This window comes from Notamacropus eugenii, chromosome 4 (genome assembly GCF_028372415.1).
Source record: "Notamacropus eugenii isolate mMacEug1 chromosome 4, mMacEug1.pri_v2, whole genome shotgun sequence".
NCBI classification, from domain to species: Eukaryota; Metazoa; Chordata; class Mammalia; order Diprotodontia; family Macropodidae; genus Notamacropus; species Notamacropus eugenii.
The window spans coordinates 198267003-198291706 of NC_092875.1; the positions used below are offsets into that span (position 1 = coordinate 198267003).

General features: G+C 38.3%; 1 protein-coding gene and 1 long non-coding RNA gene across 4 annotated transcripts in view; one reads left to right on the plus strand and one right to left on the minus strand.

Moving 5' to 3' along the window:
* Positions 1-24704, minus strand: part of KIAA0319 (KIAA0319 ortholog) — a 143186-nt gene that overhangs the window by 12394 nt on the left and 106088 nt on the right. For all 3 annotated transcript variants that reach the window (XM_072603969.1, XM_072603970.1, XM_072603971.1), the window contains 7 exons: positions 23007-23155; positions 21334-21485; positions 15540-15678; positions 13171-13330; positions 5243-5385; positions 3548-3670; positions 771-861 (listed from right to left, as the gene is read on the minus strand). In XM_072603969.1, the coding sequence (XP_072460070.1) occupies positions 771-861; positions 3548-3670; positions 5243-5385; positions 13171-13330; positions 15540-15678; positions 21334-21485; positions 23007-23155 (957 nt within the window). The remainder of the gene's footprint in view (positions 1-770; positions 862-3547; positions 3671-5242; positions 5386-13170; positions 13331-15539; positions 15679-21333; positions 21486-23006; positions 23156-24704) is intronic.
* On the plus strand, positions 65-15251 carry LOC140500908 (uncharacterized). The gene is made up of 3 exons (XR_011965971.1): positions 65-133; positions 11868-12046; positions 14918-15251. It is a non-coding gene; the product is annotated as an uncharacterized lncRNA (long non-coding RNA).

Below are 24704 nucleotides of genomic sequence, written 5' to 3' on the forward strand. Positions count from 1 at the left end.
AGGGCCTTTCAGAGTCACCCAGTGATGGTTCAGTCTCCTCACAATAGGCATAACAAAGAATTCTGAAATTAACCTGCTGTCATGACAACCTCAGGAGCTTCCCAAGGGGCAGCTCCAGAGAACAGGACACAAGGTAAAAACATTAAGCACAATTTTTCCTTGCTTAGATGATCTCTTAAAACTTTAGCTTTATTAAAAAGAGTAAAGATAAACCATATTTTTATCAGATGCAATAAAATAATCAAAATCTTCAACCCATAATGATTTCTAATACCTTACTATAAAGAATGTCTTAGTTAGCAAAGCCCTAAAGAGTACCAAGATGAAATGGGAGGATTGGGGGGCAAAAAAATAAGAGAAAATAGAATTTGATCTAGAACAAAGGTTCTTATCCTTTTTTGTGTTATGGATCCTATGGAAGCCTATGGACCTCTTCTCAGAATAATGTTTTTTAAACCACACAAAGGAAACCAATTATATTGAAATAGTTATCAAAATGTTTTTAAAAACACAATTTCGTGGACCCCAGATTAAAAATGGCTGACTTAGAGTAACTTACCTCGCCTCTTCTAAGACATGAGGCTTTTGAAAGGTAGTTTTATTGGGGGGTGGGGTTTAATTTGTTAAGTCACCTCAAGGAAGTAGTTTATCATGTCTCCTGTGTCAAGCAGCTTAGCAGTTTACAAGTCTCAAGTAGAAGACGCTAAGGCTATGATCTCACATACAATATGTCTTTTATTAAAAAATGAATGTGCTGACTAGGTATGTACCTTTTGCAGCAGCAGATGCAGAGCCAAGTGAAACCTGCCATTGTCATCATCAGAGTAAGAGCCAGCAGAGTCACGTAGAAAATACTCCATTCTAGAAAACAAGAAAACCAAAAGGTTTTTGCACTTTGCAGAACCACTTGAGGCATGCTATTTCACACTAAATAAATATTAATTAACTAATTAATTAATAATATTTTTAAGGCTGTACAAGCCTATTTATGCTATTGATTTCACCCACCTGCCTGACACAGGACTACCAACGAGGTGAGATGCAAGTCTGAGGAGAACAGAAAGTCACACAACGAATATCAAAGCTGCTCTCTCCATATGCCAAGCAGAAGAGAGGACTCCAAAATTACTCAAATTCAGCCATGATCCCAGCAGATCTGTGCCTCTGCTGATAAGTTATATACAACCATGTGTCTCACAAAGAGCATGTGCTCAAAAACCATAAGAAATTCAAAAGTTACCTTGTCTGGAAACATTTATGAAGTCCTTGAGGTCTTAAAGTAGGGGTGGGGAACCTGCGGCCTTGAGGCCACATGTGACCGTCTATGTCCTTACATGCAGCCCTTTGACTAAATCTAAACTTCACAGTGAAAGGCCACAGGTTCCCCATCCCAGTCCTAAAGAAACCATTGGGTCTAACTGAAAGAAAAACATTCCTGTCATACATCCACCTGGCTGGCAAGGTGGGCTTAACACTGAGTCACTCAATAGATCAGAATCTTCCTGATTCACATTCCTTCCCCCATCTGTGTATGGAGTAAGCTCCAGGCATAAAGGAACTATATAGGGGAAGAAAAAAGCCTTAAAACACGATGTGGCTACACAGCACAAGAGATGAATTTACCTTTCTCTCCACAGTGTTAATACTTTCAACAGGGTTATGTAGGAATGTAATTTGAAAATGAAAAATGCTGGTTTGTTTCCTTTATCATGTACACTCTAGCGCATTGGTACGGTGGTAAATATTTAACAATAAGATCTCCAAAAAACCTCAGGTTACACTTTTAGGTTTAATCTACTTAATAACACTGTATGCATCACCTTCTTTTGTGCAGACAATCAACAAAGCAATAAATCAGACACTGATTTTTATCTTGCTAGTTACTAAGGTGTAAAAAATGCTCACCTGAAAATTAAACATTAGCTCTGTGGGTTAGTTTGAACTGGTTCCAACACTATGCCCATCTATTTATCTGATCCTAAATGTTACTTTGAGCTAATTTCCTCCCTGGACCACTGGCCTGCTCTGCCAGCGCCAGCTTCACTACATTCATGGCTGAGTTTGGTAGTGTGGACTGACTTCTTTTTTTAATTTTGATCCCAATACGAAACCCAACTGAGATCAGTCTGTCAGACTGGCATGTCTGGCCAATCTAAATCAGGGCAATGGGTCACTTCTGAAATTACCTATTTAAATGAGTCACCCATAAAACCAAAAGGGAGTTATTGCATGGAATTAACAGTAATCTGTGGTGGCATCTTTTCTGCGAAAGTAAATAACTGACCATTAGCAAATAAGAGGGCAGTGAGGTGGCACAGTGGATAGACAGAGTACTGGGCCTGGAGTCAGGAAGACCTGAGTTCAAATTTAGCCTCAGACACTTACTAGCTGTATGACCCTGGACAAGTCACTTAGCCCTGTTTGTCTCAGTTTCCTTATGTATAAAAGAAGCTGGAGAAGGAAATGGCAAACCACTCCAGTATCTTTGCTAAGAAAACTTCAAATGGGGGCATAAAGAATCAGCCATGAATGAAACTACTAATAACAACAAAGTAGATATGAGGGAGGGGAAAAGCTTTAGCATTTCACAAAAGCACAAAATTTCAGCGCTGGAAGGGACTCTAGAAGGGACATTAATCCAATCCATTACTCACGACCCAACCCCCCCAAAAAGCCAGTTTGAAGGTGTTGTGGAAGGGGAATGTAGTATAAATAGAGAAGTCAGAGAACATGACTATGTCCATTTTGTAGATGAAGAAGCTGAGATATGTCTCGGGTCATACAGCTAATCAATGGCAGAGCCACGACTAGATTCCAGGTCATCTGACTTACTGACCAATGTCCTTCCAACTTCATTAAAAGGCCAGAAATGACCCAGTGCTCAGGACAGGTACTCTGCTACAGCTTGAAGGAGTGCAGTCTTTTCAGCCCATTTTCTGCCTCTAATTAACTCTCAATAGCAGGGCCATACTTAGGATTAAAGTCCTGGCCAGTGTTAAAGCCTCGTGGCTGACAGAGATATGATCAACCAAAGGAATGTGACTATCCTTCTGTACTCCCGCCCCCAAAACCTCATATTGTCCTTCTGGGATTTTTCTTGTTTCAAGGTTATAGAATGGGAGATAATAGACTAAGATGATGGGTTCCAGAAAATCCCAAAGCAGAATTAGCTTGGGAGAAGTGGAGTGAGAAGAGTTATTGATGACCTTGGGCATTTGGGTTTTTCCACTAAGAGCTGAGAAGCAAATTCTACTTGAAGTTCCAGTGCCACAAGCCCTGGGGAACAACAGCCAATTAAGAAACCGTGCCAGGACATCTGGCAGCAATAGCAAGATGTAAGAGAGTTCTACGTTTCAGAGCCAAAGCAGGGCCTGGGAAGTATTTTTCAAACCACTGTAGGTTGGAAAGTTCTAACTGATTGGATTCACAGGGCTGTTTTCTCTGTTTAGTTTAGTCTGGGAAAAGACATTAGTTCATTTGCAAATCCAGAAGACTATTTCCCAGCAGGAACCTAGGATCTTTGCAAAGCTGCTTCATCTGAACTTACCACAATTACTTTCCCCATCACTGAGGTAGCGCTGGATCCAGTTTTCCATCCACAACTGGTAGCAGATGCAGCGTTTGGTAATGGGGTCACAGTGGCCATGCCCAGAACATTTCAAATGGCAAACTGGGAACAAAATGGGAGAGGTAATAGTTACCACAGGAGATACAGATTTTGAGTTCCACAGGGGCAAAAGGTCTCGTGTTTTACTTTTTTATATCCTAATAGAGTGGCCTTAAATATTCAGTGATTTGATATTCTTCTGGTATATGTCCTGTGATGCTGGAGATATACTCTCAACTCTCTCAATTGAAAGCAATTAATTAAAAAATACCTATTAAGCACTTATTATGTGCAAGGCACTCTACTAGGTGCTGATTATACAAAGCCAAAAAAGGAATAGCTCTTGCCTTCATGGAGTTTATATTCTATCACGCTAATGACAAAGAAAGGCTGTTATACATTGCCACTGAAAAGTTCACACATGGATTTTGCATGTCAGGAAAAAATTAAATTGTATAATCAGTTGTGTTATCAAAATTATACAAATCCAAATTGTATTAGCAATGCCCTTTGTTGCTCATCCAATACCAAGTGCTACTTTCAAATAAGTATTATATTCAAAGAACAAGGTAACCCTAGGAAATTACTTGTCCTAGGGGTTGGTTAGGATATCTATTAATACAAATGCCAGTATGTCTAGAGTTATCCCTTCCACATTGCTACTTTTTCCATTGATGCTTCGATATATTATGGATCAGCATAAGAAATTAAATGGGAATTTGGGGGGAGTTTTGTAGAAGCTGAGTACAACATGTGGGGGCCAGCAGATAACAGAAAAAGTTTAGAAACTCAGAAATGCATAAAATATATGTATAGTATTGTATAATATCAACATATTTTATCTTTTAATACCATAATAATTCTGACTTTTTCTCTGGCACGAAGGAAAGGTCAAAACATTTTAATGCCAGATTATAGGTGCTGTACCCCTAACCTCCCCACAATGTGTGAGGGATAACTATAAAGGGTAATGCCAGTAGAAGGTAAGTTCCCTAAAGGCAGAGACATTTTCATTTTTGTTATTTCCTCCATACACAGTAAATGCCTGCAAATATAATAAGCGTTTGATACATGGTTGCTGGATTGAGTTAAACTAAATCTAAATCAATTTTCTTTTTTGGCCAAAAAGGGGTCATATGAAGGTACCCATAATTTTTAAAAAATGCAAGTTTTTAATTTTAAACTGGTCAATTTTAAACTGTTTAAGACCTTTAATTGTGAACTACAATTGTACTCTTTAATGGTATAAGGTATAAATGACATATAAACATGTAATCTTCTTAATTCCTGACAATGATATCAATTTTTATCTGCCACTGTCCTTTCTATTCAAAGATGAAACTTACAATGATAATTCTCTGCAGGGGGAGCTTTAAAAACTGATACATTATAAAAATTCCATCCCAACCTCCCTCAGACATATAGGTTTGACAAACCTTAGTCTTGTCTCAACGTGTTATGCTGTTTAGTAAACCTGCCAGAGAATTTAATGCAAAATCAGTGTTTAACATCTTAAGACTAGCACTATAAACTTTTACTTACACTAATCCTCTTCCTGTGTAAATGAAGAGTGTCTGTGGTAGGAAAGTCTGACACCACAAGGAGAAAAAAAAAATGTTCACATAGGAGACCTACCTTCTGTGTCAACTCTCAGGACTTTAAAAAGTAAAAAGTCTGCCTTTTCCTTTAAGAGCTGAGCATGCAAAGTCCGGGCCACCTCAACAGCCTGGATGACTCTGAGAGGCTGCCCTCTCTGCACATAGAATATGACCACAGTGCTGTAGAAGAAACAAGGAGGATATTCTCACCGTCAAACAAGTAGTAATCTTTCTCCTTGAATTTATCGATAGACTTTGAAAGTTGGAGTTTAAAAACTTTTGTTTTACAGACTTTAATCTCTCCCAGTCAGTACCTATATGCTTTTACATGAACATAGCAAATGATCATTTGGTACTTAATTCATACTACGCATATTTTTTTGTAAATTTTTAAAATTTTAAACAAACACAAAATAAGAAAAGAAAAAAGAAACAAATCTAAATGCAAAATAAAAGGAAAAAACAGCCATGTACACAGCAGAACAGGAGAGGATTCAAAATATAAAGGAATAAATTTCCATTTCAAGAAAGTCTATATAATAAATACTACACATTGTGTTCAGAGCTGTCCATCTTTTCTTTACTTCCTTGTCAGTTTTATTTTATTCTCTGCTGTGCATTTTTTACCTGGTTCTTTTTTCCCTCTTCCTTCCCCCCTCCCCCAAAAAGGCTACAATTAAGCATGGATATACACACATACATATACATACATATATACTTACATCTATATATATAGATATCTACAATCATACACACACATATATATATATATATATACACACATATACTCATATAAGACCATACTATACTTAATTGTGCTATTTCTCTGAAGGTGGATAACATTTTCCTCCATAAATCCAAATCTCTCTATATTTTGCTAAAACCACTAAATCATCATTTTCTACAGCACACCAATATTCCAACCCTATAGTGTCTAGTAGTTATTTTAAATGGTCTAAAACAATAATGATTAATAACGCTGGCATATAGTATATTTTCCCTGTTTTTCACTTTTGATTAAATTTAACTCTGAAATCATAATTACTACACCTGCCTTTTTTTCCCAATAAATTGTACTCCTGATCTTTATTTTATATCTCTATGTATCTCTTATTTCCTATCCCTCCTGACTCCTCTACTTTACTTCTACCAGCTACCTTGCCCTCCTATTACTTAACCTCCCCCCCACCAGGATCTCTCCTTTATCCTTTCCCCAACCCGTTTCCTTTTGCCCTCCTGTTTTTGTCTGATTTAGAAGGCTTTTATAGCATCCTAAATATATATGTTGTTCCCTCTTTATCCCATTCCTATTAGATACTTTCTATACTCCCCCATCCTATTCCTTCACCTTCTTATTTCTTCATAAATTTAGAAGACTTGTATTTTCTTCTAAATGTATGTTTTTCTCTTTAACCCAGATCTGATGTGAATAGAGTTCCCTTTAAAAATCCCTCGCCCCTCCCTGTCCCCTTAGCCTTTAATTTCTTTCTGAATTTAGAAGACTTTTATACCCTTCTAGACATATATTTTGTTCCCTCTTTAAGCCATACCTGATGAGAATAGGTTTCCATAACTACCAGTCCTCCTCCCTCATCTTCATGTCAATTTTTCCTCTTCCACCTCATTTGTATAATTATTCTTTTTACCTTTTCCTAGGTATTATTACTTTTCAGAATCACATTCTACTCAACTCTACCCCAATCTTTCTTTGAAACTACTCAAATACTAATGATAATCTTAGACGTACATTTTACAGCTCCTTGTATAAAAAGTAAACAATCTGTTGAGTCCCTTGTAATTAGTCTTTCATGTTTACCTTATATTTCTTTTGGATCTTGTATGTCAAATTTTCTATTAAATTCAGGTCCTTTTGTAATAAAATCCTGAAAGTCTGGCAATTCATTCAATGTCCATCGGTTTTTGTTGAAGATTATGCTTAACTTTGCTGGATATGATATTTTTGGCCACAACCACAGTTCTTTGATACAGTGTTTCAAAACCTGTGGTCTTTCAGTGTAACAGCTTCAGTGTAGCCATTGCTAGATCGTGAGTGATTCTAATTGTGCCTCTACCATATTTAAATTTTTTTTCTTGTTCATAATATTTTTTATTTAGCTGGGGGTTTTGGAATTTAGCTATGATATTCCTGGAGGTTTTCCTTATAGGTTCTCTTTCAGGTGGTGATTGGTGCATTTTTTTCTATTTCTACCTTCCCCTCTTATTCTAATGCTTCAGGACAATTTTCTTTTATTATTTCTTGTATTATTGTATCAAGATTCTTTTTTGATCATAGCTTTCATGTAGTCCAATTATTCTTATGTTTTCTCTTCTTGATCTGTTCCCTAATCAGCTGTTTTTCTTATGAGATGTTTCACATTCTCATCTATTTTTTCATTCTTTATATTTTGTCTTATTATTTCTTGGTCTCTTATAACTTTGCTGGCTTCCTCTTCCCCAATTCTAATTTTCAAGGAGTTGTTTTCTTCCTTAAGATTCTGCATCTTCTTTTCCAGTTAGCTAACTTTCTTTTCATAAATTTCTTATTTTTCTTGGATTATTCTGATTTTTCTATTTTTCTTCAATCTCTATGATTTGATTTTTAAAGTTCTTCTATGTATTCTTTTGGGGCAAGTGATCATTAGACATTATTCTTTGGGGTAGGAGTCTTTTTCTGCTTCAGTATCCTCCTCTAAAGGTGAATCTCAGTATTTTCTATTCCCATAGTAACTTTCTATGATTGGGTTCTTTCTCTTTTGTCTGTACCTTTTTTTTTTTTTTTAATACCGATTTATTGTAATCACCTCCAGTGTTGGGGGATGGTGCCTCTGGCCTCAGGTGTTTCTTCACTTCTCCCTTCTAGTTTGGAACTGAAACCAAGAACTCTGCCCTTCTGTAAGTGTCCACAGCCAGTGGAGTTCCTGCCCCACTACTTTGGCACTGACTGGGCATCTGTTGGTTCCTTCTTGCCCAGGGCTGCATCTTGGCAGCACAGCTGGTCCTGGCATTGCTTATCAGCAGAGATTCCCTCAATCTTCCCCTGCTCAAGATGCCAGACCCCCCACACTGTCAGGGAGATGAAAACTGCTGTGACTGGGGCTGAGACTATCTCCCAATCCAGTCAGTCCCAGGGCTCTCCGCGGAACTAGACTGGAGGTATTTAGATTTCACAGGGACCAAACCTCAGTCCTGGGATTTTTCTTCTGTTCCTCTCCAGTTGTCCCAGGAGAACTATGGTTTTGCCCCATCTTCTGTTTATTTTTACCACTCTACATTTGCCCTGAGGCGCTATTTTGTGTCTTATTTGTTGGGGAAATCTGAAGAGCCTGGAATTTTCTCCCCTATTCTTCCATCTTCCCAGAATCCTCCTCCATGACACACATTTTTATTTTAAAACAGTTACATGTGGAAAGGTAAGTATACTAATGCATTGTTGGAGGAGCTGTGAATTAGTATAACCAGTTTGGAATTATGCAAATGTCCATATCCCTTAATGAAGAGATTCTACTGTTATAACTACATGCACATATATATACCATGTGGGTGTCTGCGTACCTAGACAGATATAGATATATCCCAAGAAAGTCACTGACAAAAAAAAAAAGGCTCCATATTCACCAAGAAACAGAAACAAAAGTCAGATGCTCATTGAACAAACTGTGGTGCATGAATGTAAGGAATATTGCTGTGATGTAAAAAACAATAGCCTACATAATACAGAGAAGTATGGAAAAACTTACAGGAACTGATGAACAGAGAGCAAAGACTAGAAAATAATATACCAAATGACTGTGATATGGCAATAGAAGGAGCAGCAACCACAAAAACAATCAAAAACCAATGTTGCAAAATAACAAAAAACAATCTTTACCCCAAAGAAGATATGGAAAAAGTCAAGAGATATGGAAAAAACCAATGCACCCCCTGCAAAAGGGTAGGGATGGGAAAATGAGTGGGAGAGCTTATGGATGTAAAACATTGCATACTTTGTCAGATTTCTTCATTATATTTCTCAGTTTTGAACATTTTTTTCTCTCCCTCTTAATTTGCTTTCTAAAAAAATTCTTTGCTTTAAGGGATGCCTCACTGGGAGTGGGAAAAAGAGGAATGAAGGGAAATGTAGATGATGTAAAAGCAAAAGATATCAATAAAAATTCATTTTAAAATAAAAATAACAATCACAGACAAAAATAATTGGGGTTCTTTGGTGCCAGAATGCAGATGTTTTTTATATGAATATGTTTTATGGTTATATATACATGCCTCGCATTTTTGTCTGGAAATCATTTATCTAACAATCTCAGCTATCTAGAATGTTGTCCAAAAATATGAAGAAACTTTTAAAGGTCTCTGAGCAATATGTGAAAAAGTCAATATACTTGTAACAGTAAACGAGTGAGATAGACCTTTTTTATTCTGCAGTGAGTCCTTGGGAGACTAGAAATTATTTTTTAAAATACCATTCTAATATGGTTAGTCATGACATTTTTTCCTTAATAGTATTTTGACTTTTCCCCCAATTACACATAAAGATAGTTTTCAACAATTATTTTTGTAAAATTTTGAGTTCCAAATTTTTCTCCCTCCCTCCCCACCACTTCCAAAGAAAGCAAGCAATGTGATATAGGTTATACATGCACAATCATATCACATACATATATATATACATACATACATATATATATGCATATATATATATATATATATATATATATATATATATAGGTCTATGGGTCAGAATGGAGGAGAGAACTTGATAGAAGTAGCAAGTAGTGACAGCCAAAAGACAGATTAGGAAAAAGAAGAGGGAATAACAATAAGCAGCAGAGAGAAGAATTATATACAGTATAGAACTTTTGGAGAGAACTGAGTGGGAGGGAAAAGGAGGATGGGCTCTAAGGATGTTTCTATAGTATTTGTTCCAAGAAACCTATAACAAAATGGGAGTATCTGTAAATGTTTCCAATATAAAAGCAAAATATATCAATAAAACTTTTAAAAATGGAAGTGTTACAATGATCATTTTAACCATTTTATTTAGTAGGGCCAAAATTTTTTTAAAGTTTTGTCATTTAAAGAGGTAACAACATTTATATGTATGGAAAATTCAGGATGTGGAAGATGTAGAAGAGCATCTCTGAGATGATCCTCAACGTGAATAGAAATAATAATAACAAAAATAATAAGCCTAGAGAAATGTCACTGAAAATTACAATGAAAAAATTACTCATGGATTAACATAAGAAATAATTTAATTTGTGTAATGAAAAATTATATGTTGAAAAGTTTTGCCTTTATATAGAACCTAGAGTAGAATCAAAAGGCCCTTCACATGAACTCAGCCAAAAATACGTCAATAAAGAAACTGACTAAGAAATGCAGTTTTTTGTGGCAGTAGATGAATTTTTGATGGCCATTCAGTAGCAGGTCACTGCCACCACATATTATAGGAGGGTTATCCTTAAGGTGTCTAGAATTAGTAATCCATGTAGATAATGCAAAGAAACTTTGAAACGTACAACACAGTGTTGTAAAAGAAATTATTTTTATACTATTATTAGTAACATTATAGTATTATATAGTATAGTCTATATATTATAATTAATATTATACTATTACTTTATACTATTACTTATATTATTATTAACAAATTACTAAATTGGGATCCAGGTTTTTTTCTCTTATTTCCTCATTAAGGCCCAGCTGTGGCTGAAGTCAGTCTTTGAAGGACTTGAGTGATTGATGAGGTTACTCTTAGCCCTCAAGGAACATGCTCTTCAATCTTGGACAGGACCCCACCCAACTAGGAGAACTAACTTGTGTTTACAGTATAAATAGAATCCAGTCTGAGAGAGTCCTTACCCTGGGGAAAGGAGCCTCTGTCCTTGTACCCTTCCATTAGAGTTTAGGGTGACCCAGCTCATGAAGGAGAAAATCAACCACAGTGGTCTGGGTGGAGATGGATTCCCTTGTCCAGATTGCTGGAGGTTGCTGAGTCTCACAATCTAGCCATAGGAGAAGTTGAAGGCTTCTGGTCTACCTCCTCATTAAATGTCCACCAATCAAGGTTGATTTTCACTTGTCAAGGGAATTTTCTTTCAGAAAGTTTATTTAAGGCTTTCAGAGTCTCCATTGGGTATCTTTAGTTACCAAGAAAAATCAATAACCATCAATTTATTAATTGCCAGCTAGCCTAATTAATAATCTGAATTATTAGAAACTCCATCTCTCAGGGTTTTCATTTATTATAGTTGCATGTGCAAAACTTTAGCATCTACTGTATAGCTAGATAGACATGACTTAGTGGACAGAATTATGCAGCAAAAAGGTCATTCTCTTTCATGAGTTGATAGGTGACAAATCCCCAAACTACAAATTTAAACCTCAAAATATACTAGAAAACTGAACCAATAAACTAAAGGAACTGGATCATTACCACTGGCCAAACTAGTACCTATATCCTCCCAGATAAAATGCTCATATATAAAAACTGAAGAACAACATTTTAAATAGATGTCGTCATGTCAAATATTCATAATCTCCAAGTTATAAGAAACAAAAAGATTTTAAAATGCAGAAAGGTGTTTTAAAATAAATGAGAGCTTTTAAAATCATACATTAACAGGATAAAGTACCTATTATCCTTGCTCTCTGTTTGCTTCTAGAATTGTACCAGAGATGCCTTTTAATGAGCCTAAAGAAGATGAACTTACATCCTAATGCTTTTATTCAACTATAAAAGGCAGGTTTTTTAGCCATCTTTGCAAGTCTACAGGAGATTAAACATAAAAGCAGAAGAATGACTTGTTTGGGGATCATTTCTATTGAAACTACATCAAAACAAGTAAGAAAAATGACACAGTAATAATCCAAATTTCTATAACATTTTGAGTCACATAATCTAGAGCCAGAAGGGAGATTATCTTACCTAAAATTAATTTCAAAGGTGGTTTGGAGTCTGAATGAGTTGACTCATAATTTTCCCAATAGAACCTGTCCCTTCTGTTGGCTTTATTAAATGTATCTTTGCTTCCAGTCTCACCCAGGATCCACATTCCACAATAACCTTTCACTTTTCCCTCTCCTCTTCATTGCACATATCTCATCAGGTGCCAAATTTTGTCAGCTCTCTCTACATATTGTCTTTCATACCTATTTCCTTAATTGCTGATCACATTGCCACAATCCCGGCTTAAGCCTTCATCATCATTCACCTACACTATTATAGTAACTTCATAACTGGGCTTCATGCCTCTAGTGAGTCCCTCCATATGGCTAATCCATCTTTCATGTAGATTCAAAATTAATCTTCCTAATCTAGCCTTATTTTATACTATTTTCCTTCAAGAATTCCACATTCCAAATGAAATGGACTACTCGCTATTCCAATTCCAAACTGTGTTCACTAGACTCTGTATATTCACTCAGGTTTTACCCCATACCTAGACCAACCACACTTCTCCTACATTTCCACTTACTGAAATATTCTTCTTCTTCTCAAAGCCAAGCTTCTCCACGAAATCTATTATGTTGAAAATAATTTCCCCTTCCATGTTATGCCCTTTGTCCTGCTTGTTGGTCTATATTCCTTTTCATGCCACCACCAGATTATATACAAATAGAGGGTAGGGATTATACCATTTTTCATTTTTGTATCCCCAACAGCTAGCACAACATTTTATACATAGAAAGAACTTTGGATTTGACACCAGAGGATCTGAATTCAAATCCTGGCTCCGTTACTTACCATGTGACTTCAGACAAGTCCCTTCACTTCCCTGGGGTTCAGTGTCCTCCATCTTCAAAATGAGAGCGTAGAACTCGATGGCCAGATGATACAAAAAAGGTTAAGAATCCCTGCCCTAAAGAAATCTCTGTGGAGCTTCTTAATGGGCCACCACTTGGGCAGTATGGGAACTTGGCCAGGCACCCTGCACAGGTGCCTCCCTTAGGCATGCCACTTCATACCTGATATCAGAATGAGCTTGGATCTTCTGTATCTTGATATCAGAGTCTGGTACATTCAGCAGCACTGCCAGCTGCCTCACAAGCATGTCCTTCTGCAGCTCAGTCAGTTGTCCAACTTCTACCTGCAATATCAGCTCTACTAAGCCAGTTTTTTTAGGGTCTGGGAAAAGAGAAGGCATAGAATTTCCACTTGGAAAATATGGAGGTATGTGTGAAATAATATGGATACTCTGGGTGTAGCAGATTCTTAGAATCTGTTGTATTATTTCTATGTTTAGGAGTGAAGATTCAAATAAACAGGGCCTTTCCCCTTCTCTTCTCTATTCATTCCTCTAATTCCTGTGATTTTGACCATTAAAAGCACTATTTGAGTCCTTTCTATTATGGTTCTATACCACAACATAGTACATAAATCCACTTGAATCCATTCCAAAGCCCTTTAGATTTCTGACTTATGGCCTCTGACTCAGCACATAGTACTTGGTTTTTTTTCAAAAGGCAAAGAAGCAGCAATTTGACTCCCCTAACAACTCTGTCTAATGACTGACTAGGCATTATGAGAACATGCTAGTCTACTTATGAAGTTCATCCAATCTGGCCTTTAGTTCTTTAAAAGGAATGACAAATAAGAATTAAGAGTTCATTGTATCATTTTGATTAGCACTTATACAGCTACATCCATGTGTAATCAGCTTTTTATTTCACTGTGGTTTCCCATTGCTTCTGAGTAGTAACATTAAAAAAAAGAGAAACTAGTTTCTTTCTATCACAGAAGGGCATTCTTGAAGGACTACTAAAATGCTGTAGAACTCAGACTATTTTCCCTTAACAACTCTGTTAGAAAGAAGAACCCACCCCGATTAATAAGAGATCAAAGGATATGAACAAGTAATTTTCAAAGGAAGAAATCCAAGGTATCAACAATCATATTAAAATCAATAATAATTAGAGAAATGTACAAATGAAGCAACTCTTGAAAGCCTATCTCACACCCATTTGATTAGCAAAAATGCTAAAAAGATCAAAATCCCAAAAAATTACCAATGTTGGAGTAGCTGTAGGAAAACAAGCATATTAATGCACTGTTGGTGGAAATTTGAATTGGTATAGCCATTCTGAAAAGCAATCTGGACTGATGCCCCCAAAGTCACTATACTTTGCATACCCTTTCACCTGACAATATGACTACCAGGCCTATAACCCAAAGAGATCAGAGAAAGAGGAAAAGGATACATATGAACAAAAATGGGAGGAAAATGGAAACTAGGGGGATACCCATCAATTGGAGAATGGCTAAACAAATCATGTTATGTGAGTATAATGGTACACTATTGTGCCATAAGAAATGATGAAAGAAAATGCTTCAAAGAATCTTGGGAAATCTTATATGAACTGATACGGAGTGAAGTAAGAAAAAGTAGTAGAACAATTTATACAATATCAACCATTGACCTACAACTTTGAAAGACTTAGGAACTATGATCAACACGATGACCAACCACAATTCCAGAGGACTAGAGATGAAACATGACGGTCACCTCTAGATAGAGAAGTGATGAACTCAGAGTACAGAATAAAGCGCATGTGTGTGTGTGTGTGTGTGTGTGTGTGTCTGTGTCTGTGTCTGTGTCTGTGTCTGTGTCTGTGCGAGAGAGAGAGAGAAAGAGAGAGAGAAAGTTAATGCAAGAATATGTTTTATTTGACTATACATATTTGTAATAGATTTTCTTTTTCTTGTTTTCTCCAGGGAGAGGGAGATGTGAGAGATAGAATTTAGAACTGAAAATAAAACTGAATTAAAAAAAAACAACTCTGATGCACCCATGAGGATGGTCTCAAGCTGAAGAATGAGAACTACATTTTCACATGGCCAACATGGGAATTTCTTTTTTGAGGGGGGAGGACTTGACTATGCATATTTCTTACAAGGGTTTTATTTCTCTTTTTTACACTTTTTTCCCAATGACGGGAGGTAAGGAGAGAAAACACACACTAAAATGAAAAAGAGAACTAACTCTTTCATAACAAATAATTTCCCAGTTAGAAATCACTGAGAGGCACTATTGACCCTAGGATAGACAGCCAGGCCTCAGAGTCAGGAAGACCTGGGTTCATGTCTGCCAATGACAAACACATTCCCTTAGACAAGACTTAACCTCTTAATGCCCCAGGCATTTCTAAAATTACAGAACAGGTGCAGGTCTGCATTGGTAATGGGAGCGCCCTCACAGATGAAATCACAAATCCAGACCAAAACAACCACAAAACTGGCTGCGAAATTGGAAAGAAAACCAAAGGTGGACCATATAAATTATAAATTAGCATAATGGATCCCAAAGAAACAGACAGCTTCAGGGTGGTGGTCATACCAGGTCGCACTTCTACTGTAGCAGTATCAATATCTGAGTGTCCTTGGACGTCTGTTACTTTCAAGTGGAAAGTATAGACTCCTTCCACCAGATTGATGAGCTGCAGAGACGCGCTGTGGTCAGAGCCATGGATTACATCCTAGAAAACACACGCAATTCAGAGTATTACTTATTAATTGTAATTCCTGACTAATTAGGGTCTCTTTATCAAGGCTTTAGCTCCTCATCCTTTTCTATATCATTGCTATATTTAAAGGGGCACTCCTTCTAAAGAGTTACATGGATCCTAATTTCTAACATGGCTCTAGAGGCCTCTCCTGGAATCAAATGTGCAGAAACACTCTTCTCCGTTGGCTATAAAAAGCCTGAGGAGTCAGAGTAGAGAGAATCCCAGTGGTGCTCCAGCAGTCATGTGCACGCAAGAATCATAACAGCTTACATTTGGATAGCATTTTCCTTAAGAATGCTTTTACTCAAAATTCTGCGTGGGGAAAGAACTACTTTCCTAAAGGTCACACAGTTGGCAAAAGTTGAAGCCAAGACTTGTGCCCAGGTCTTTTGACTGCAAAATCAGTGTTCTGAGAGCTTTTGTTGTCTCTCAAAATAGAAAGTATTCATTTGTAAGAAGAGCAGTCACATTACATTTCAGAAACAATCAAAGAGGTACCCCATGGAAAGCTCTATTTTGTTTCTATTTAAGCAACTAACATCCAAGCATGAGTTTGGCAACTCTTTGAAAGGTTCAAAGACTAAACAAATACAAGGCATCATTATTCAAAAACCCTTTACTATTATAATCCTCCTTTAAGTAAAATTCAGAGGACTTAACTATATATCTTTCAAACCCCAAGTTGGAACAAAAGTCATGATCTAACTAAATCTAAAGCCCCAGAGATGGGATCTCATCGGGTTCAACTGGGAGGCAGAAGATCTACGTTCTAAATCTGACTGTGCCAATGACTGAGAGACTTCAGACAAATTAATCCCTTCTCCTTACCTCAGATTTCCCCATTTGGGAAGATAGAACGATAATCCCTTTTTTGGCTTGACTTTTCAGGTATGATTTGATGATATACAAAGACACCACCCACCCACCCACCCCCACCCCCACCCCCACCCCCACACACTCCGGATGTTCAATCAATCAATAAACATTTATTAAGCATCTACTATGTTCCAGGCAGTGTGCTAAACACTAGGAATACAAAAAGAGGCGAAAGATAGCCCTTGCTCTGAAAGAATTCACAATCTAATGGATGATGAGTTGGAAGAATTGAGGATAATGACGCCAAGTTTTCCATCCTATCCTCTGCCTTGGCTGCAGAGATAACATTCTGAAATTCCTACACCCATCCAAAGTCTTGCCAGAGAAGGAAGTGAGGCAGGATTCCTAGATTTTTAAATTAGGAGTAGAGAGAAAACTATTTCCCTCCTCTACAGTCTGCTGACACAGAGTATATTTGCTGGTAGATCCTACCATGCTAAAATGGCTTCAGGTATGGTTCCAATGCTGAACTGCGTCAGTCAGCTGAAGGCCAGCCTAGAAGAGATTCATCCACCTGAAATCATAGCTAGGAATTTTTGTATCCAAAGTAAGAAGCAAAGTTGTTCTTAGTGACAGCAGTGGGCAAAAAGGAGAAGACAAGAGATCCCAGGCCCTTGCATGAGGTTGGGAGTGGAGATTACTCCTTTGGATTATCCAGTAGCTTATAATCCACTATCCTCCAAGCAATAAACATTTATTAAGTGACTAGCATGTACAAGGTACTCTACTAAGCTCTGGAGAAAACAGTCCTTCCTGTCAAAGAACTTACAACTTTAAAGTCATCCTTGACTCTTCTTTATTTCCTATTTCACATATTTGGTGAACTGCCAGCCTTGAAGATTTTGTTTCCATAACACCTCTCACACCTGTTCCCTTCTTTCTACAACAATGCCACCTCTCTAATTCAGGTCTTCAGCACCTTTCACTGGGACTAATGAAGTAAATTGCTAACTGGAGTTCCAGCTTCCAGTCTCTCATCTCTTCCATCTGTCAAGAAAAATCTCCCTAAAGTCCAAGTCTGACCATGTGGCCTTCATGCTCAAGAATCTTCAGTGGTCATACACGTTCCATGTTTACAACATGTAAACAGATTTTGTTGTTGGTTAGTCATTTTTCAGTTGTGTCCAACTCTTCATGATCCCATTTGGGGTTATCTTAGCAAAGATACCAGAATGCTTTGCCATTTCCTTTTCCAGTTCATTTTGCAGATGAGGAAACTGAGGCAAACAGGGTTAAGTGACTTGCCCAGGGTCACACAGCTAGTAAGTGTCTGAGGCTGGACATGAACTCATGAAGAGCAGTCTTTCTGATTCCAAGCTATCTATCTATCTACATACACACACAAATATATATACACAAATATAATAGATATTTATATTCCCATTTGATTCTCCCAACAATCACTTTTATTATTCCCATTTTACATATGAGGAAGTTGAAGCTAAGAGACTTTAAGTGACTTCCCAGGACCATACAACTGGTCAGTGGCTGAAGGAAGATTCCTGACTCCAAGTCCAACACTCTCTCCAGTGTGCCACCAAAACAGAAGGCATAAATAACTTCATTCTAAGTGCTAAGCTTAGGAGCTTCATTTTACCCCGGGGCAAGTGGAAGCCACAAAAGATTCTTAAGTATGAAAATCACAAGGATCAGAACAGAACTTCAAGGAAATTATTTTTCAGATTAGAGAGACTGGAGACAGGAAACTGGGAATCCAATCAGCAGGTTACTTCAACAGTCCTGATGAGAAGTTACAAGGCTATAGTGGCCATTTTGTTGTGACAATGTGATATATGAGAGAGATTATTGAAATGCAATCTTCAAGATTATGGATTGTCTGCAATAATTGCAGATAAAGGAAGAGTAAAGGATGACTGAGGTTGTGACCCTCAGCGGCTACAACGCCCTCAATAGAATGAGGACAATGCCCTCAATAGAAATAAAGGAAGAGGGTTTGGAGAAGGGGTGATGATATAGAGGAAAAAGATGAGTTCCACTTTGCACACATTGAGTTTGAGATACCTATGGAACACCGAGTTGGAGATATACAATGGGCAATTGATGACATGCTATAGATGCTTAGGAAAAGAGATCAGGACTGGATTTATAGATCCAGGAGTTATCTGCAAAGAAAAACCATTTAATCCATGGAAGTTGATAAGATCACAGTAAGGGAGGTGAGAGAAATGAGTATTAATAACTAAAGATTCAGAGAGACTCAGAGTTTTCCCTTTCTTTTCTATTTTCAAGACCTTGGTCTCTGAAGGTCAAGTTAAACTTCTCCTCTATCTGATCCAACCCAACTCTACAACGAATATTTACTCTCAGGTGAATTCCATTCAATCAAGCTTTTGTCTAGAGAACCCAAGGCTGGGGGAAGCCTAAATATAGATAGTTTCTCTGTCCAAGGGTAACATGATGTTGTTCTTAGTCCATTTTAATATAGCTCACCTTCCATTGTATTATCCAATCAGAGTTGATTGCTATCCCTCATGAACACCTACTCTTTGAAAGTAAATGAACTGTGAATCCACTGCCATTATTGGTTTTGGTCTAAGGGGGCAGCTAGGTGGTGCAGTGGATAGAGTACCAGTGCAGGAGTCAGAAGGACCTGAGTTCAAATCTCACTTCAGACACTTGACACTCACTAGCTGTGTGACCTTGGGCAAGTCACTTAATCCCAATTGCCTCATCCTGGGTCATCTCCAGTCATTCTGATGAATATCTGGTCACTGGATTCATATGGCTCTGGAGGAGAAGTGAGACTGGTGACCTGCACAGCCCTCCCTCACTCAACACAAAGTCCAGTGCAAGTCATGTCATTATTTCTCTGATGGCATGGTCTTCTTCGTCAACGAAGGATGAACACGCACACTTTGGTCTAAGAGAGAGACAGCTAAATGACCATCCTTTAACTAATAACGTGCTGGCCTTATTAATAAAATGATTAAATTACCCAGAAATTATATTTCTCAAACTTTTTAAATCTTCACAGGGGTTGCATAAAGAGAAGTCCCAGGAGAGAGCCTTGGGGGACATCCAGTGTTAACAAATAGATCATGAATAATGATATAGCAAAGGAGACAGAAAAAGGAAATCTAGGAGAAAACAATGTCACGTAATTCAAGGAGAGAGCATTCAGGTGGTCAACAGTGTTTAAAGCTTCAGATATATCAAGAAAGATAGTGATTGAGAAAAGGTATTGGATCTGTCAGTTAAGCTATACCTTGGTAGCACTAAAGAGAACGTTTCAGTTGTGTGATCTCAAGAGAACAAATCTAGCTTCTGTTGGAAGCCAAGATTATAAGGGGTTGAGCAGTGAATAAGAGAAGGGAAAACAATGAATGTAAATGCCTTTTTCTTCTGGGACATTGTCTATAAAAAAAAGAAAAGAGCTATAGGATACCTTCCTATTTTAAAGAACTGTTTTTGCTAATTATGTGCTAATTAGGTCATGCAAGGCCAGCTAGGATGGCAGGCATGACAGTGGGCAACATCTGATGTCACTCTCATTCACCACATTTTTCTCTGGCCTACTACCACCATTCCTATGCACCTACATGCTGGACCCTGGCCATCCATCTCTCTCTATTAATAGTGATGTTGGATGAGTCCTAGTCCCAGTCAAAGTCTGGCAAATGATTGAGACCCTCCACTGATGTTGACCAAGGCCTAACAGAGGAGAGACTAAGCAGACTCCCCCTGTCCCCCAGCATGTGTGTTAGTGAAAGGGAGGGAAAGAGAGTAAAAAGCCTTGGGCAGTATGGCATTCACTTATTCTCTGTGACAATCCCAGTATTTATCTCTCACTCTAAGAGACCCAGAAATAAAAGATAAGGACCTCTAGGCAGGAAGGCTTAAGGTTAAACACCAGGAGTACTAAAGATCCAAGAGTCTGCTGGTTCTAAACTCCCACCATGGGTGGGAGGGAGGCTAGTACTCAGAATGGCAGGACTTGCTTGAGGCTATTGCTTTGAAATTGCTTTCCCTAATTTTCCATACCATTGCCAGATACCCAGTGCTGGAGTCAGGGTATAGCTAAAGGAAGAAGAAATGTCTGGCCCTGACTTTTCCAGACATTAGAAAAGAAGCAGAGTCTAGTGTGTTATCTGTTCTACCCTTTTCCCTTCACCTTCCTGAGCATAACTTCCATTTGCTCATCCTATGCCCATGAGGCCAATGTGGCACCACCTAACATTATACTTTGCCTAGGTAAAAGCCCTATGTACTCCAGCCTGGTTATCACCAAACTACTGGCCACCAAGTAATGACGTTTTCTTCTTTGTCATTAGCATCTCATGAAACTATCTACTAAGGTATGGAGGGGTTGTGATCTGCGTCCATGGGAGGAAGACTCACAATGATGAAATTCCAAATCTTTTGAAGAACTGGGGTAATAATAACTCACATATAGCACTTAGTTTAATAAGCACTCATAACAACTCTGTGAAGTAGATAGAATAATATATCTTCATTCTACAAATGAGGAATTTTAAGTTCAAAAAGTTTAAATGTCTTGCCCAAAGTCACATGACTGGTAAATGTCAGCTCCAGTATTCACCTTCTGATTCTAATTACGATGCTGTTTCTATTTTACTGCCTCACCTTTCTCTTTAATCTAACAATCCTTCCACCTGCATTTGCCAGGCTATCCATACTCAATAAGTCTGGCTGCCCTAATGAAGGCAAATTCACAAAGCCTCTGCCATGCCAAGCATGACATGATCAAAGGATGAGCCAAATACTTACTCCAGCTGCTGGACTTTGACCATCCCGGATCCACAAATAAGATGCAATTCCTTGGTCATCAGTAGACCTTGAACCATCCAGGACAATGGAGTTATTGGGAAGCACAAGAACATGTCTGCCACCAGCCCGGGCTCTAGGAGGACTATTGTTTTCTAAGCCACATGGAATAAAATGGAAGCAAAAACATCTTCATTCAAAACACTGGAGATGGAAATGAAGACCATAGAGCATAATAAAAATCCATGATGAGTTTATTTCACAGTTCCATGTGCACAAGATGTACAAAAGTTATAGTGTACAAGAATCCCCTCTATGACATATCAAGTCATCACCCAGTCTCCATAGAAGATCTTCAGTGATAAGGAATCCATTCCCTCGTTAAGCAGCTGATTCTACTTTTGGATAGAAATCTTTATTTGAAAACTATTCCTTCCATTAGTTAAATATTAGCTAATAATAACAATAATGTTGGCAAGCATTTATATAGCACCTACCCAGTGCTGGGCACTTTACAACTAACTAATGTCTCATTTAAACCTCACCACAACCCTAAGAGGCAGGTGCTCTTATTATCCACATTTTACAGTTGAGGAAACTGAGGCTTACAGAGGTTAAATGACTTGCTCAGGGTCACACAGGTAGTAGGTGTCTAAAGCTGGATTTAAACTCAGGTCTTCCTGATTCTAGGCCCAGTGCTCTAGCTACCTACATCTGTCTCTCTGTAACTCCTACCCACTGGCTTGGCTTCAGCTATCTGAAGACAATGGTTATATTACATTACACTCTCATTAAGTTTTCTCTTCTTTGAGCTGTTTTCAGCTCCAAACGTCATTGTTTCCATGGCCTGGTCTCTCCTGGTCCCTCACTTTCTTGGTCGCCCTCATGTGAATATGCGCTGGCCTCTCTTTGTCCCTGCTAAAACACGGTGCCCAGAATGAGATATAATCCTCCGGTGAGTTCTGATGAACACTTCCCTTGCACGTCTTTGTATCCCCAGTGCTTACTATGTGCCTGACACATAGTAGGTGCTTAATAAAGGTTTACTGACTGATTGATTTATTGACTGTCAATAAGCCCCTGTGAAAATGGGAACTTCAGACTGCAAAATGTGTGTTAGGGGAGGAAGAAGGGAAAACTGCTTGGTGAAAGGAAACAGGATGAATACTAAGGAGGAACAGGGGAGCAGCAAATCCCACTGAGCCCTAGAAGGCTGGAGATAGAAATACTGAGGAAAACGAGAAGGGAGCTCAAGGCTAATTTTCCTCCTCAGGATCAACTTAACTTTGAACTGTACCTGAGAAGAGTTCCTGCATATGTCTTTCCTTTTAAAAAATCATCAACCTGTGTGACTTTGGACAAAGCACTCAGCTTGCCTGGCCCTCAGTTCTCTCATCTGTAAAATGATAAAATTTCTGAGGCACCTTCCAGCTCTAGAGTAATGATCCTATCTCTTGTTATTCCACTAATGTCTTCCTATAACAAGGAAGTAAACACCAAATTCCCTGTGAATTTGAGGCCTGGAACTTGGTTTCTGTTGTTGTTTTTTCAAATTCCCTGGGAAGTGCAAGAAGCAGAAGAAGCCTCATTTTGCTTCTCCTGTGTCCCATGCTTGTGATGTTCAAATGCACGAGTACAGCATTTAGAGTCAAAGGTAAAGAAGCACCTCAACTTACCCTCCCTGACAGCCACAGAGAGGGTAGCCATGCTGCTCAAACCCTGGCGATCCTTCACTGTCAGTCGGAAGTGGTAGGTGCCAACCTGCAGTCCAGTAACTGTGGCTACAGCTTTGTCAATGTTTTCCATCTCCACAGCACTTGGGCCACTGGAAGAAAACAGCAAGGGTTGGGAGTAGAAATTACCACATGGGGCTTTGATTTTGCCAGATATTATTATCTATATTCTTTTAAACAATCCTATTTTTCACTAGGAATCTGCATTAGCTAGAGAATCCACGATGGGCTGAGACTGAAAGAATATGGTAGCTTGAATTCTACATTGCAAGATTCATCAGCCATAAGGACCTTTTTTCAGGCTGTTGGATTCCTAGGAATAAGATAGATATTGGTCTGCTAGCAAAATGATCTGCTCTTTGGATAATGAGACTTGCAGACTAGTCCCAATTTTTCTTTTAAATAAAACCAAAAAAAAATAATGAGAATATTCTAAGGTATGGAGTCATACTGGGTACTGGTGCTGGCTTTCCCACTCACTAGTTCTGTGATCTTGGGCAAGTCACTTCAAGACCCTTTGAACATCACTTTACTCATTTATAAAGGAGAGCATTGAATTAAATGATCTCAAAGTTCCCCTTTTCACTCTCAAGTTCTACAGTACTCTCTTTTCAAGTTGAAGTTAGAATGGTATGTACTATTGTCTCCCACATTCTCAGTTATCCAATCTCAGTACAATCTGTTGTACCAAAGGCCAAGAAGGATATCAATTTATCCTTTTTACCAGAAGCTGCTGTAGGCAGCAAGGTAGTTCAGTGGATAAGCGCTATGCCTGGAGTCAGGAAGACCTGATCAAATCCATTCTCAGACTCTCACTAGCTATGTGACCCTGGGCAAGTCACTTAACCTTTGTTCGCTTAATCCACTGGAAAAGGAAATGGCAAACCACTCCAGTATCTTTGCTTTTAACCTCAATTGGCTAGAGAGCTGAACACAACACACAGACATATACATGCAATTTGGTCTAGAAATACAATAAACTTAATAAGGATATATATGTACAGACACCACAAAAGAGTAGAGAAATATAAAAGGGAGAATAGGTTTGGGGAAAGAGTTATTGTTCTGTCATGTCAGACTCTTCGTGACCTCATAGAGATTTCTTGGCAAAGATACTGGAATGATTTGCCATTTCCTTCTCCAATGGTGTGCTATGGTCCATGGGATCACAAAAAATTTGATACTACTAAACAACAACCGGCAACTGAGTGACCTATATCCCAATGAGCTTATGACTGACCTTATAGCTCATCTGTAGAGTGGCTGGGAGAAAACCTGTATAAGATAAAGATTGTGGTTTTATCCTTTGTTCTCAGAGGACCATGACATCAGGAAGATGATGCCCGACTTGCAAATCAATTGGATTTAAGTGAGGGAGGACTGCAAAGTCACCAGTCTCACTTTCTCCTCTGGAGCCATCTGGTCCAGTGGTCAGATATTGATCAGGACAAGTAGAAATGGCCTAGGATGTAGTGGGGGACCTTGGCCTTTTTAAGCTAAGGTCTTTCAGAGTTCTCAGTTCAACTGAGGCAATGCCTCATTGGGGCTGTTTAAGAAGTGAGCCGAGGGAGGGGGGGTGAGGACTGTGGTTCCTAGATTAGCTCTGTTCCCACAGGGCACAGACCCAGTCCAAGTCCAAAC